The sequence below is a fragment of the Lichenostomus cassidix genome, chromosome 2 (assembly GCF_008360975.1).
Source record: "Lichenostomus cassidix isolate B80296 chromosome 2, HeHo_3.0, whole genome shotgun sequence".
NCBI lineage: Eukaryota > Metazoa > Chordata > Aves > Passeriformes > Meliphagidae > Lichenostomus > Lichenostomus cassidix.
In genome coordinates this window covers 151,946,614-151,962,558 of record NC_139482.1, presented here as the reverse complement: position 1 = coordinate 151,962,558, position 15,945 = coordinate 151,946,614, and the positions used below count along the sequence as shown (strand labels likewise).

General features: G+C 52.9%; 2 protein-coding genes across 4 annotated transcripts in view; one reads left to right on the top strand and one right to left on the bottom strand.

Annotated features, from left to right (window-relative positions):
• The first annotated feature begins 5,982 nt into the window (after positions 1-5,982).
• LOC146442637 (erythroblast NAD(P)(+)--arginine ADP-ribosyltransferase-like) lies at positions 5,983-8,137 on the top strand. The gene is made up of 3 exons (XM_085053878.1): positions 5,983-6,095; positions 6,871-7,674; positions 7,983-8,137. The coding sequence occupies exons 2-3, from the start codon at positions 6,924-6,926 to the stop codon at positions 8,066-8,068; spliced, it is 837 nt and encodes a 278-aa protein (XP_084910004.1). The 5' UTR covers positions 5,983-6,095; positions 6,871-6,923; the 3' UTR covers positions 8,069-8,137.
• Positions 8,138-12,983: 4,846 nt separating this feature from the next.
• LOC146442636 (NAD(P)(+)--arginine ADP-ribosyltransferase 2-like) overlaps positions 12,984-15,945 on the bottom strand; it is a 7,533-nt gene continuing 4,571 nt past the window's right edge. The window contains exons 1-3 of one of the 3 annotated variants that reach the window (XM_085053876.1): positions 15,710-15,939; positions 13,835-14,622; positions 12,984-13,527 (exon numbers count right to left, since the gene is read on the bottom strand). In XM_085053876.1, the coding sequence (XP_084910002.1) occupies positions 13,442-13,527; positions 13,835-14,588 (840 nt within the window). In that variant the 5' untranslated portion in view covers positions 14,589-14,622; positions 15,710-15,939 and the 3' untranslated portion in view covers positions 12,984-13,441. Of the gene's footprint in view, positions 13,528-13,834; positions 14,840-15,709; positions 15,940-15,945 lie in introns of those variants that run through there. The other 2 variants (XM_085053875.1, XM_085053872.1) reach the window with 2 other exon arrangements.

The window sequence follows — 15,945 nt, the reverse complement described above, 5'->3', positions numbered from 1 at the left end:
GAGTGGGAGCACTGGGAGGGACTGGGAATGGACTGGGAGAGACTGGGAGGAACTAGGAGGGGACTGGGAGGGACTGGGAAGGACTGGGAGGGACGGGGAGGGATTAGAAGGGGACTGGGATAGACTGGGAGGGACTGGGAGGGGATTGGGAGGGACTGGGAACAGCTGGGGGATGACTGGGAGGAGATTGGGAGGAAACTGGGGGATACTGGGAGGGACCTGGGGTGAACTGGGAGGGACTGGGAGGGAACTGGGAGATGCTGGGGCGGCCAGGGATGTATACTGGGATTGATCGGGAGTGACTGGGAAGCAACTGGGAGCTACTGGAAGGGACTTGGGGCTGACTGGGAGCTATTGGGAGGTAACTGGGATTGACTGGGAGGGACTGGGAGCTGCTGTTGGGCCCTGGCTATATACTGGGAGTGACTGGGAGGCAACTGGGAGGCACTGGGGAGTACTGGGAGGCAACTGGGAACTGCTAGGAGCTACTGGGAAGGGTCTGGGAAGAACCTGGGGCTGACTGGGAGCTACTGGGGAGTAACTGGGATTGACTGGGAGGCACTGGGAACAGCTGGGGGATGACTGGGAGGAGATTGGAAGGAAACTGGGGTGAACTGGGAGGGACTGGGAGGTGGTTTGAGAGTACTGGGAGCAACTGGGAGGGCACTGGGGATTGACTGGGGGGCACTGGGATGCAACTGGGAGGTGGCTGGGCAGCACTGGGAGGGACTGGGAGGAACTGGGAGGGACTGGGAGTGACTGGGAGGCTACTGGGAGCAGCTGGGAAGCAACTGGGAGGCACTGGGGAGTAACTGGGAGCACTGGGAGCACTGGGAGCTGAGCCCCTGCAGACACCCCCGACACTCCCAGTGCCTCCCAGTACAGCCCAGTCACCCCCCAGTGCTTCCCAGTCACATCCCAGTTGATTCCCCAGTGCCTCCCAGTCACTCCCAGTGCTCCCACATCACCTCCCAGTGCCTCCCAGTCACCCTCCACTTGCTCCCAGTCACTCCCAGTCAATCCCAGTGCCTTCCAGTCAATCCCAGTGCCCTCCCAGTTGCTCCCAGTCACATCCCAGTGCTCCCAATTCACTCTCCAGAGCCTCCCAGTTGTTCCCAGCTGCTCCCAGTAGCCTCTCAGTCACTCCCAGTCCCTCCCAGTTCCTCCCAGTCCCTCCCAGTGCTGCCCAGCCACCTCCCAGTTGCATCCCAGTGCCTCCCAGTCACTCCTAGTCAATCCCCAGTGCCCTCCCAGTTGCTCCCAGTACTCTCAAACCACCTCCCAGTTGTGTGCCAATGGACCCCAGTTGCCTCCCAGTGCCCTCCCAGTTGCTCCCAGTCACTCCCAGTGCTCCCAATTCACCCCTCTGGAGACTCCCAGTTGCTTCCCAGCTTCTCCCAGTTGCCTTCCAGTCACTCCCAGTACTCTCAAAGCACATCCCAGTTGTGTGCCAATGGACCCCAGTGCCCTCCCAGTCCCTCCCAGTGCTGCTCAACCACCTCCCAGTTGCATCCCAGTGCCTCCCAGTTGCCTCCCAGTCACTCCCAGTCAATCCCCAGTGCCCTCCCAGTTGCTCCCAGTCACTCCCAGTCAATCCCCAGTGCCCTCCCAGTTGCTCCCAGTCACTCCCAGTGCTCCCAATTCACCCCCCAGAGCCTCCCAGTTGATCCCCAGCTGCTCCCAGTTGCCTCCCAGTCACTCCCAGTCGCCTCCCAGTCACTCCCAGTAGATCTCCAGTGCCCTCTAGTTGCTCCCAGTCACTCCCAGTACTCTCAATCCACCTCCCAGTTGTGTGCCAATGGACCCCAGTCACTCCCAGTTGCCTCCCAGTCGATCCCCAGTGCCATCCCAGTTGCTCCCAGTCACTTCCAGTGCTCCCAATTCACCCCCCAGAGCTTCCCAGCTACTCCCAGTTGCATCCCAGTCACTCCCAACCCACCTCCCAGTTGTGTGCCAATGGACCCCAGTAGCCTCCCAGTCCCTCCCAGTGCTGCCCAGCCACCTCCCAGTTGCATCCTGGTGCCTCCCAGTCACTCCCAGTACTCTCAAACCACCTCCCAGTTGTGTGCCAATAGACCTCAGTCACTCCCAGTCGCCTCCCAGTCACTCCCAGTCAATCTCCAGTGCCCTCCCAGTTGCTCCCAGTCACTCCCAGTGCTCCCAATTCACCCCCCAGAGCCTCCCAGTTGCTTCCCAGCTGCTCCCAGTTGCCTCCCAGTCACTCCCAGTACTCCCAACCCACCTCCCAGTTGTGTCCCAAAGGACCCCAGTTGCCTCCCAGTCACTCCCAGTCGATCCCCAGCTGCTCCCAATTGCTCCCAGTCACTCCCAGTAGCCTCCCAGTCACTCCCAGTCCCTCCCAGTGCTGCCCAGCCACCTCCCAGTTTCCTCCCAGTTGCCTCCCAGTCACTCCCAGTCATCTCCCAGTCGCCTCCCAGTCACTCCCAGTGCTCCCAGTTCTCCCCCCAGAGCCTCCCAGTTGCCTCCCAGTCACTCCCAGTGCTGCCCAGCCACCTCCCAGTTGCCTCCCAGTCAATCCCCAGTGCCCTCCCAGTTGCTCCCAGTCACTCCCAGTACTCTCAATCCACCTCCCAGTTGTGTGCCAATGGATGCCAGTCACTCCTAGTTGCCTCCCAGTCAATCCCCAGTGCCCTCCCAGTTGCTCCCAGTCACTCCCAGTACTCCCAACCCACCTCCCAGTTGTGTCCCAAAAGACCCCAGTTGCCTCCCAGTGCTGCCCAGCCAATTTCCAGTTGCATCCCAGTGTCTCCCAGTGCCTCCCAGTTGCCTCCCAGTCACTCCCAGTGCTGCCCAGCCAATTTCCAGTTGCATCCCAGTGTCTCCCAGTGGCTCCCAGTGCCTCACAGTCACTCCCAGTGCTGCCTGGAGGGACACAGGATTGGGGACAGGAGTGACCCCAGGGTTTGGGATTGGGGTCCTGGAGGACACTGGGGGGACAGGAGTGACCCCAGGATTTGGGATCAGGGACTGAGGATGTTAGAAAATATAGCAGTTAAAAATTTTTGTATAACTTTAGTCAAAGGGGGTTTTTTTTGTCTTTACCCCAGGAAAAGGAATTTTAGGTTTCTTCCAGGACATTTTTCCACCAGGTGAGGTTTGGTGGACTCAGCATATCAACAGACTGGGAGGAACCCAAAAACAAAGGTAAAAGATAAAGTAACCCAAAAATAAAAGTAAAAAAAATAAAGATAAAATAACCCAAAAGATAAAAAGCTATCAGTGGGACATCAGTGATTATCTACAAACATCTGTCTCCAGCAGGGGTGAAGATATTTGGTCAGGAAAAGACTGATAGGAAAATTAAAAAATTAATTTTAAAATTAAAATTAAATAGGAAAATTAAAGAATGAAAAATCTAATTAACAACAGAGGTGAGGAGATTCAAATCCAACGGGAAACTGAATACTGAAGGTTTGCTCAACTTTAAACCAATGAACACTGACTGAATATATTTTTATGTATTTTAACTGTATAAAATATCTGAGAAATCAGGCGCTAATCAATTTTCCAGAGGCATAATTCTACTCATTTTACTGTGAACTTAGGTACTTTCTCTAACTGTTACATATTCATTAAGCCCTGAGGACCATTTCCACTTTCCTTAGTTCCTCCCTCTCCGATCTTTGCCCCTTTCTGCCATCGCGGCACCATTTTGGGTCTTCTGGATTGTCTCAGAGTTGAAGGTAGAAATTCTCCTTCGATGTTTCCTCAGCTCCAACTTAATTTATAGCTGACAGCTCCTCAGGGAGGTGTGAATGGAGATAACAGAATTTCTGGGATGGATGTGGTTTATCTTTTTCATTTCTTTAGGATGTCTTGATCTCTGACTTTGTGGCTTATCAGCTTAAAAGACATTTATTACCATGTATTTCTTACTATGTTTTCTGACATATTACTACTATTTCGAAGTTGTAATTCACCCTAACCTTGTTTCTACTTAACTGTATTTTATCCCGATTACCCAGTACGTTATTGTGGCAACACAGATTCTTTCCCATGGGAATTTTTCTCTTCTTCTTCTTGTGTTCTATAAACAAAGATAAAGTTTGGATGTTATTGAAATGGTCTTTGGAAAGTTAGACAGTTCAAGCCTGGCCAATGGGCCTAGGGGGAGGTTTTGGACTAACCCAATCCGGATGATCTTTGAAAGTCTATATAAGTTTTAGTATTAATTCAATAAATAAGAAATTCGCCACATTTGATTTGGCTCGGTTCTTACACTCTGCTAGCGGTTCAACAGTGGCACGTTATCACTTGTAAATATTAAATTAATGTAGGGGAAAGCCAGAATTTACTATTCACTCATTTATCACACCTCTGTGCTCTGTCCTGCTGTGTGACACCCTGTTGTCCAGCATGTTACCCACCTGAGACAGACCTGACCTCCCGCCACAGCGCCACCTGCAGCTGTGGAGGAATCATTGCACCTATCCTCTGCTGGTTGTGACTGTAACTGCACCAAAGGGGAAAATCCTTGGCCCAGGGACATCTGTCACCATGGCATCATGGGAGCAGGATTGGGGTCACGGGGGACACTGCTGGGAGGGACAGGGAGTGACCCCCAGAACTTCACAAAACAGGAAAATGCTTGGGCCAGAAACATCTGTCACCGTGGCATTATGGGAGCAGGATTGGGGTCAAGGGGGACACCGCTAGGGGGACAGGGAGTGACCCCCAGAATGTCACCAAATGGGAAAATGCTTGGCAGCCCAGGGACATCTGTCACCGTGGCATCGTGGGAGCAGGATTGGGGTCAAGGGGGACACTGCTGGGAGGGACAGGGAGTGACCCCCAGAACGTCACCAAATGGGAAAATGCTTGGCAGCCCAGGGAGGTCTGTCACCACAGCATCATGGGAGCAGGATTGGGGTCAAGGGGGACACTGCTAGGGGGACAGGGACAGACCCCCAGAATGCCACCAAATGGGAAGATGCTTGGCAGCCCAGGGATATCTGTCACCATGGCATCATGGGAGCAGGATTGGGGTAATGGGGGACAGAGAGTGACCCCCAGAATGTCACCAAATGGGAAAATGCTTGGCAGCCCAGGGACATCTGTCACCGAGTTTCTGGGTTTTTTTTATTGCTACTGTTGTTGTCACTTGTTTACCTCGTTATAGAGATTAATAAATGTTATTTCTTTTCCCATATCTTTGCCTGAAAGCCCTTGATTCCAAAGTTAAAATAATTCAGAGGGAAGTGTGGGACACGTTCTCTATTCTAAGGGAGGTTTTCAACTTCCTTAGCAGACACCTTTGAAACCAAGACAGTGGCAAATGGATTTTCTGAGCTACCACACCAAGGAGGATTCAGGTATCTCCTGAGGTTGGTGGATCCCTTTTCTGGGGCTCCAGAAGCTTCTCCTGCCACACCAACAAGGCCAGGGAAGTCACTCCCCAAAGAGATCATCCCCAGGCTTGGGGTGGCATCTGATAGGGGACCCCATTTTGTATCTGAAGTGTGACAGCAACTCAGTGAGCAGTGGGGAGTGGCACTGGGGGGACAAGGGACCGTGGGAGTGGGACTGGGGTCCTGGGCGGTGGGAAATAACAGTTCAGTTAAATAAAGTTTCAGTTCCTGTGCAGGAACTGTGAATTGAGCCTAAAGATGAGCTGGCAAAACCGATTAAAAGGATGTAAAAGTGTGGACACAGCAGGAGGAACGTGACTGGAACCTGTGAGAAACAGATAAAGGGAACTCCGGTGGTTTTTGACAATTTCTGTGACACAGAAGGAGCAGCATCTGCCCAAAGCAACAGTTCAGGCGAGGTCATCTGTGATATTGAAACGCTCATGGACTACGACTTCCAGAAACCCCATTTTCAGGGCTCTCCCAGACCATAAAAGGTCATCCAGGCGGAGCCATGCAAATTTGATGTGGGAAACTGAAGTTTTTGGATTAGATAAGAAGCCCAGTTTAATGAATATGCATAATCATGGGGGATAAATAGCCTGTGGTGATTTCTCCCCTGACGTGCAGGACAAGGAGAGATCTGCTGTGCTTCCGGTGCTGATAAAGAATTTCTGCTTTCTGATTCCTCCAGTTCTGTCAGGAAGTTCACTCCGACCGATTTTGGTATCAGGGGGCTGGAGGGACACCGGGGGACACTTGGGGGTGGACAAGGGACTGTGGGATTGGGGTTCTGGGGGGACACTGGGGATGTCATGGGATTGGGATTGGGGATCACTGAGAGTGACATGGGACTGGGAGTGGGACTGAGGTCCTGGGGGGACACGGGGGCATACTGGGGGAGGACAGGGACTGGGATTGGGGTCATGTGGGGCACTGGGGGCATACTGGGGGCATACTGGGGGGAGGGACAGGGGACGGGGATTGGGGTCATGTGGGGCACTGGGGGCATACTGGGGGCATACTGGGGGGAGGGACAGGGGACTGGGATTGGGGTCATGGGGGGCACTGCTGGGGAGGACAATGTGGGGGGCCATGGGATTGGGGTTCTGGGGGGGCCCAGTGGGGACATGGAACTGAGGGAGGGGGGTGGGGGTCACTGCAGCACTGGGAGGACACAGGGACTGACCATAGGATTTGGGTTGGGCTCCTGGAGGGGCTGAGGGGACAATGGGGAGGGACACGGGACTGTGGGAGTGGGATTGAGCTCCTGGTGGGGGCTGGAGGACACTGGGGAGTCCAGGAATGACCCCAGGATTTGGGATCAGGGTCCCAAATGTCCAGGGGTCTCCTGGATGGGGCTGACCACCCCCACCCCCCGGCTGACCCCACTCTATCTTCCCAGCCCCTGATTGAGGGACCCTTCCTGTGTCCCCTGGTGTCCTTCCATGTCCCTCAGTGTCCCCCTATGTCCCTTAGTTATTCCTCCTGTGTCCAACAGTGTCCCCTCAGGGTCTCAGTGTTCCACACTGCTCGCTGTGGCCTCTCCCTTCCATGGCCCCCCTGGCTTGCACCCTGGCACTGCTGGCAATGACCGTGGCCACTGTGGCTATCGAGGAGGTGCCCCTGGACATGGCCCCGAACTCCTTCGATGACCAATACCAAGGCTGCCGCTCTGCCATGATGAAGGCGTTGCCGGCCCTCAATCAGTCTGAATTCCAGCAGAATCCTCTGTTCGCCACTGCCTGGACGGCAGCCGCGGCTGTGTGGCGCAGTAAGGGGACCTCCATGTCCCCTCTGTTGTCCCCGGCCCAAGCCATCGCTCTCATGGCCTACACGATGGATGACATCCACAAGGAGTTCAACGAGGCCGTGCTAAAGGCCGGGCGCTCCCCCCGGGAATACCGGGACAAATTCCACTTCAAAACGCTGCATTTCCTGCTGACCGACGCTCTGGCCACTCTGAGGGAAACTCAGAAACAGAAAATCCCCTGTGTGTACCGAGGGGTGAGCAACAAATTCTTCAAGGCACAGAAGGGCGATACGGTCCGGTTCGGTCAATTCGCATCGACGTCACTTTGCAAACGGGTAGCCAAAAGGTTCGGAGAGGACACGACTTTCCTGGTGGAAACAGTGGCAGGTGTGGACATCCAGAATTTCTCCTACTATCGTGGTGAGGAGGAGGTGCTGATCCCGCCCTTTGAGACCTTCAAGGTCACCGATGTCACCAAGGAAGGAGACAAGGTGGAGATACGGCTCAGCTCCACCGGGACCCACAGCAACTACAGCTGCGAGTGGCTGAAAGGTGTCATCATGGGGACAATCTGAGGGGAATGGGGACACTCAGTAAGAGCTGGGGACAGGGAGAGCCTGGGGGGACACCCATGACCAGGAGAGGACGAGGACACCCACTGTGGACAGAGGGACAAGGAGAGCCCATGCTGGGGACACCAACTGAGGTTTGGGGGACAAGGACACTCATGGCTGGGGACAAAGGACAGGGACCCCATAACGGCCCCCTTTCATCCCTGACCCTCTCATGGCTCCCCTGTCACCCCTGCTGACTCCCAACGTCCTCCATGGCCCCCTTCATATCCCTCTTTGTCCCCACAGGTGGAACCATCCCCAGGGACACCCCTGTCCTCGGAGGACTCCTCTTGGCCACAGCAGCCCTGGGAGTGGCCACCGGGATCTTCTAAGCCACAAGGTCACTGTGGTCACTGTGGCCACCATGGCCACCGTGGCCACCATGGTCACCAAGATGGCCAGGACCAAGGTTATCAAGACTGCCACTGCCACTATTGTCACTTTGGCCACTGTGGCCATCATGAGGCCACTGGGACCACCACTGTCACCATGATCACTGTGGCCACCATGGCCATTGAGCAAAGCAATTCTATTAGATAATTCTATCACAGCAATTCTATTAAATCATTCTATCAAAGCAATTATATTAAATCATTCCAACAAAGCAATTCTATTAAATATTTCTATTATTATTATTTTTACATAAATATTTTTATAAATATTTTTTCTTGAATAATTCTGTCAAAGCCAGCAAAAAGACACAATTCCTAAGCAGAGCTCGGTGTCACTCCCCACACCAACACTCTTAGGAAGGTCTCTTTCTCTCAGCCTTGAGCAGAATCCATGGGGAACATCTCCTTCCTGAAGGAGGAAACTCACACCCATTTCATTCCAAGCAGGAATATGGGAGAGGAATCTCTGTCTGAGAGGGGACTGGACTTTTCCAGGGTCAGGCAATCAACTCTCTGGCCTGGCTCTGGTGCTTCACCCTCGGCTGTTAATTTGGGGTTGGTGATTTGGACTGGTTTTAGCCCAATTCAGCACCAAAATCAGCACAGGACGCCTCTCAATGCACCCCTGATGGCCACAATGGTGCATTGACCCTTGGCCACATTCCAGAGGGAGCATCCTGCCATGTGCTGAAGTCCAGGGTGACCTTAAAGTCTGAAAATCGGGAGGTTCAAGAGGGCAAGGGCAAGGATGGACAGCCCCCAGTGCCAGCCCTGGCTGGAGCAGCTCAGGAGAAGGACCTGATGGGGCTAGTGGGTGAGCAGTGGGGCTGGCTGTGTGTCCTGTGGCCACAAGGGGTCCTGGGGCCAGAAAGCGCCTGGGAGGACTTGAGGATGACCCTTGGGGTTCTGGAACTGAGGCTACAGAGGGTCTGAAACCAACTACACCCTGACAGAGACGGAGATCCTGGCAGCCTATGGAGTCCACGCTGCCTTGGAGGTTATTGGCATGGAAGAACAACTTCTCCTCGCATCCCGACTACCAGTGCTGGGCTGGATGTTCAAGGGAAAGGTTCCCTCTACTCACCATGCCACCGATGCCACATGGGGCAAATGGATTGCACAGCATGTTAGAGGAATTGTTTTGTCTAAAAATGCTGAGCACAGCAGCTTTAGCATCCTATATAGAGTCCAGAGTTATACACTAAAATTACAGATCTGCGAAAAATGTAGAAGCTAAAATCCTAAGGCATCAGGAAAGGTGGAGAAAGGCCAACTGGGAGCCTAGGGGAAGACCAATCTGTGCTGCTGAAGAATGCCTTCGGGTAGAGAAGCTGATAGTGAAAGTCCATCATGTGTCTAAGAGTAGGGCTAATGAGGAACACTGAAACAACAACAGGTGGGTTGGGCTGGCAAGATTAAAGTGTAAAGGGTAGATTGGGACTGGTGGCGCAAAGGAGAGTTATTTCCAGCTTGGTGGGCCCATGATGGCTCTGGCCATCAGATGCCACCTGTAATTGGCACAGGACTGAGTGGTGGATCTAACCATGGGCTGTATCTCCCAGGTAATCCATAACTGTGAGAAGTGTGCGGCCATCAAGCAAGCCAAGCGGGTGAAACCCCTGTGGTATGGTGGAAGGTGGTCTAAATATAGGTATGGGGAAGCCTGGGAAATTGATGATGTCACACTGTCCCAAACCTGCCAGGGTAAGCGTTACATGCTGGTAACGGTGGAAACAACCACTGGGTGGCTGGAGACCTACCGTGTGCCTCACACCACTGCCCAGAACACCATCCTGGGCCTTGAAAACCATGTCCTGTGGCAGCATGATACCCCTGAGAGAATTCAGTCAGACAACAGGACTCATTTTAAAAATAGCCTCATAAACACCTGGGCTGGGGAACATGGCATTGAGTGGGTGTGCCACATTCCTTATCATGCACCTGCTGCTGGCAACGTGGAGCGACGCACTGGTCTGCTAAAAACCACTTTGAAGGCTCTAGGCAGGAGGAATTCAAAAAGTTGGGAACAACATTAAGTCAAGGCTACCTGGCTAGTTAACACCTGAGGCTCCACCCATTGAGCTGGCCCTGCCCAATCTGAACCCCTGCAAGCAGCAGACGGGGATAAGGTTCCAGTGGTATACATGAGAGGCATGCTGGGGAAACCTGTTTGGATTAATTCTGTTTTGAGAAAAGACCAACCCACCCGTGGGGTTGTTTTCGCTCAGGGTGCACCTGGCGGGTGATGCAAGAGGATGGAGACACATGATGCATCCCTCAGGGGGACCTTATTTGGGGTTGAATTGCCCACAACACTGTGCCTGTATCCGTATCTGAATGTATATAATCAGGGTAATGCATGTATGTATATAGTTTAAAAGTATAAGTTCAATGTATCGTTGAAATGGAAAAAAATTTGGGGTGAATAATGTTGGAGGTTGGCGAGGTTGGAATTTTCCTCCATCCTGTTACTAGAAAACAAATATCTAGGTGCTCAGAGCTATTAAGTCTTTTGTAAGAGACAAAGACTCTGGCAGGGTGTGGTGAGGAGAGGAAGCTCTCTGGCCGGACTGACACTCTCTCGGGGAACGCTGGGAGGAAAGCAACTGCTTTTGGCTTCTGGCTACGACTGCGGGAGATCCAAGTGTACTCTGCTTTCTCCTCCTGGCTGGGTGAACGTTTGCTGGGAAAAGATTACACCAAATGGGAAAGTGCTTGGCAGCCCAGAGATGTCTGCCTCTAGTTTTCTGGTTTCATTTGTTGTTGCTGTTCTTGCTATTGCTTGTTTACTCTGCTATGGATACTAGGAAAGAACCTTTATTCCTCTTCCCCATACCTTTGCCTGAAAGCCCTTGATTCCAAAGTTAAAATAATCTGGGGGGAAGTGTGGGGTCACATTTTCTATTCTAAGGGAGAGTTCTGCCTCTCCTAGCAGACACCTGTCTTCCAAACCAAGACACGTCAACAATAAATTTTAGAAATTTATTAACTTAATTTATAATTTAACCTCAACTATTTAAAAGAGGAATAACACTTAACAGGATTTAATCAACTTGTAGGTTAAACATAAAAGAAAAATGCAAAACTCTGCACAGCTTCAGTGGCAGCTAGGATTTTGGGATTTTTGGGATTTAGTGATTTTGGGATGCTGTGTCTATAGCAGCTGAATGTCAGCAGGAATTTCAGCAGGAATTCTAGGAAGAAGTGGTGATGCCTGATGATTTTTGTCCTTTCTTTTTGTACCTTTACCAGCTTTTAAGGCATCAGTTCAAATAAATGTGGAAGCAACCTGCAATAAATGGCAGGACACCACTTATGCTCCATTAATTCATTAAAAAAAAGAAATGAACAACTGGGAACAAGAAATTGGGATAATTCCAGAGTCTCAGTGGCAAATCAGAGGAAGCTAAGTCACTCGAGGGCATCAGGAGGACATGGGGTGCAAAGCACCACAAAAATTCTGAAAGGGAATTGCAGAACGGGTTGGCCCATTTCTTGATTCTTGACACGATTGGTTCGTCAAGGGGTTTCTTGATTGGCTCGTTGTGGCATTCCTGTCCAATCATTTCTCCATAAGTCCATCTGGTTGGTTCATTCGGTCCACCAATCCATTTTCCAGTTGATGTCGTCAAGCCTGTGGACAGCTTCTAGAAAATGCCTATTGCAATTCCCCATATTCAGTATTGCCACCTAGTGTTCTTACAGGGGCATTATACCCGACCATGATGTGTGATAACTTAAATTGAGTAGCAATCAAATCAATTAACCAAACTCAGCCCCGATACAACCCAACTAATTTGTAAATCTCATAACACAGAACTGGCCTATGAAAGCAAATGCATTTATAACAGAACCAAATCCTTTTGGCAGTGGAAACACGGAGAGGTTTAAGCTCTGGTCACAAAGATCCATCAAATCTGTTTATGGACTATATCCGTGTTCTGCTGTCCCAGGGAGGTGGTGGCTGCCCCATCCCTGGCCATGTTCAAGGTCAAGTTCGACAGAACTTGGAGCAACCTGGCCCAGGGAAAGTGTCCCTGTCCATGGCAGGGATGGCCCTGGATGGCTTTAATATCGCTTTAATATCGCTTTAATATTGCTTTAATGTCGCTTTAATGTCACTTACTCCCAAACCATTCCAGAGCCCCATAGCCGGCATGGGGCGGGGTGATAGCTTGGCAGTGCCATCAGTGCTGCCGCCTGGTGTTGGCAGCACCAAACTGCAGCTGCATGTGGCGCATGGACAGTGTGGCTGTTTTCCCCGTGCTCGCTGGTGCCCTCCGGTGGAAAATTCCCAAACTACAACTCCCAGATTCCCAAAATCCCAGACGGGAAAATGCTGTGAAAGGAATAAGGGAATGTCTTTCCAAATAAACTGTGAATCTGCTGGTAAGATAAGACCAATACTGAGAGATAGAAGAAACAATGGGAAGGATTTCCGTAGGAATTCCACAGATTGACTTGCCTTAGATGGTGTTTATGAACTACAAGAACAGAGACATAAGAAAAAGGGGGGATGTGTATTAGAAGGGGGATTGCATTAGGTGTTTCAGGAAGTCTGTGCCTCTCAAGTACCTCAGCCAATGGGGAAAGAGAAAGGGAAATGAGGCTGGGAAATTAGGATAAAAAGAGCACCAGAGCCAGGCAGGACAGTTGATCACCTGACCCTGGAAAAATCCAATCCCCTCTCAGACAGAGATTCCTCTCCCATATTCCTGCTTGGAATGAAATGGGTGTGAGATTCCTCCTTCAGGAAGGAGATGTTCTCCATGGATTCTTCTGAAGGCTGAGAAAGAGACCTTCCTATGAGTGTTGGTGTGGGGAGTGACATCGAGCTCTGCTTAAGAATTGGGTCTTCTTGCTGGCTTTGACAGAATTATTCAATAAAAATATTTATTTGTTAGAATGATTTAATAGAATTGCTCTGTAAGAATGATTTAATAGAGTTGCTTTATTGGAATTATTTAATAGAATTGCTTTGCTCAATGGCTTTGGTAGCCACCATGGTCACAGTGGCTGTGGTGGCCTTGTGGCTCAGGGGGTCCTGGTGACCCTTGTGGCCCTGGTGGCCTTGGTGGTTACAGTGACCATTGTGGCCAGAGTGGCATGCTGGCCATAGCGATCATGGTGACAGACGTGGTCCCAGTGGCCTCATGGTGGTCATAGTGGCCAAAGTGATAATAGAGGTAGAGGTGGCCTTGGTAGCCTAAGTCGACCTCGTTGCTCTGCTGGCCTTGGTGACCATGGCGGCCACGGTGGCCACAGTGGTCATAGTGGCCATGGTGACCACAGTAACCACGGTGACCTTGTGGCTTAGAAGATCCCGGTGGCCACTCCCAGGGCTGCTGTGACCAAGAGGAGCCCTCCGAGGACAGGGGTGTCCCTGGGGATGGTTCCACCTATAGGGACAAAGAGGGACATGAGGGGCGCCATTGAGGGTGCTGGGGGTCAACAGGGGTGACAGGGGAGCCATGAGAGGGTCAGGGCTGAAAGGGGGCCGTAATGGGGCCCCGGCCGATTGTCCCCAGCCATGAGTGTCCTTGTCCCCCCACCCTCAGTGGGTCTCCCCAGCATGGGCTCTCCTTGTCCCTCTGTCCACAGTGGGTGTCCTCGTCCTCTCCTGGCCATGGGTTTCCCCCCAGGCTGTCTCTGTCCCCAACCCTCATTAAATGTCCTCAGACCAACAGGTTGCCCACATGATGTCACCTTTCAGCCACTCGCAGTTGTAGTTGCTGAAATTCCCGCTGGAGCTGAGCCAAATCTGCATCTTGCCCCCTTTGTTGGTGACATTGGTGACCTTGAAGGTCTCAAAGGGTGGGATCAGCACCTCCTTCTCGCTTTTATTGAAGGAGAAATCCTGGATGTCCATGCCCTGGCAGGTGTAGACCTGGAACATCGTGTCCGTCCCGTATCCCTCGGAGACCTCTTTGCTCAGCGACGTTGATGCGAATTGACCGAACCGGACTGTATCGCCCTTCTCTGCCTTGAACAATTTTTTTCTCACCCCCCGGAACACATGGCGACACTGCTGCCCCTGAGTGACCCTCAGCGTGGCCAGGGCGTCGGTCAGCAGGAAATGCAGCATTTTGAAGTGGAATTTGTCCTGGTATTTCTTGCCGGAAGACCCAGCCTCGCGCACGGCCGGGTTGAAGGTCTTGTGCAAGTCCGTTGGCACCGTGTAGGCCATGAGGGCAATGGCCTGGTCCAGGGATGACAGAGGAGACATGAGGGACCCCCTCTTGCGCCACTCGGCCGTGGCGTTCTGCCAGGCCTTGGACAACAGAGGGTTCTGCTGGAACTCAGAGCTCAGGAGGGTTGGCAAAGCTTCAGTCATGTTGTCGCGGCAGCCCTGGTATTGGTCATCGAAGGAGTTCGGGGCCATGTCCAGGGGCACCACTGTGATGGCTGCAGTGACTGTGATCATTGCCAGCAGTGCCAGGGTGCAAGCCATGGGGGCCATGGAGACGAGAGGCCACGGTGACAAATGTGGGACACTGTGGGACACAGAGGAGACACTGAGGGGACACTGAACAGACACGGGGTGGGCTCCTCAGTGAGGGGCTGGGGAGGCGAACTGGGGTCAGCCCAGAGGAGGGGACAGCTCTGGCCAGAAGACCTCTGGAGACATCCTGGGATGCTAATGCCAAGTCCTGGGGTCACTCCTGCACCCCACTGTGTCCCACAGCCCCCCAGAACAATAATCCCACTCCCACAGTCCCACATCGCCCACCACTGGTCTCTCCTCGGCCCCCTGAGACCCTGACTCAAATTCTGGGAGTCACTCCCTGTCCCCCCAGCAGTGTCCACCGTGACCCCAATCCTACTCCCATGATGTCCCCATGGGCCCCACTTCTGTGTTCCCCCCAGTGTCCCCCCTGTGCCCCCCAGCCCCGCAATCCCACTCCCTGTCCCGTGTTCCCCCCTCCAGTGTCACCCCAGTCCCTCCCCAGTTCCCCAAGTCAAATCCTGGCGTCACTCCCTGATACTCCCACAGAGTCCCCCCGGTGCCGACCAGCCCCCCAGTCCCACTCCCACTCCCAGTTCCATGTCCTTCTGCTCCAGTGTCCCTCCAGTGTCCTTAAGACCCCAATCGCTCTCCCAGTCCCCTGTACCCCCCCAGTGAGCCCCCCGTGGCCCCCATGACTTCAACCCAAATCCCAAAGTCCCCGATCATGCCCATCAGCATCTCCCCAGGACCCCAATCCGACCCCCAGTCCCCCATACCCCCCCAGTGACTGCCAGACCCCAAGGCCCCAACACAAATCCCAAAATTCCCCAGCGTCCCCATCAGCACCTCCCCAGGACCCCAATCCCACTCCCAGGGTCACCCCAGGCTCCCAACCCAAATGGCAGCATCAACCCCTGTCCCCCATGGCCCCAGTCCTACTCCTAGTGCCATGTCCCCTCTGGTGGCCGCCCAGCAACCCCAATCCCACTGCCACAGTCCTGTGTCACCCCTTGCTGTCCCCCGGACTGCCCCAGGAACCCCAATCCCAATCCTGTGACACCCCCGGTATCTCCCCAGGATCCCAATCCCAGTCCCATGTGCCCCCCACAAGTGTCCCTCCAGCCTTTTGATACCGGAATTGGTCGGAATGAACTTCCTGACAGAACTGGAGCAATTCTTTATCAGCGCTGGACGCACAGCAGATCTCTCCTGGTCACACAGGAGTCATCTAAAGGACGTGTCTGAAGTCGTAGTCCACGTGGGTTTCAATATCACAGATGACCTTGCCCCGACCTTTCACTTTGGCTAGATGCTGCTCCTTCTGTGGTACAAAACTTGTCAAAAACCACCGGAGGTACCTTTATCTGTT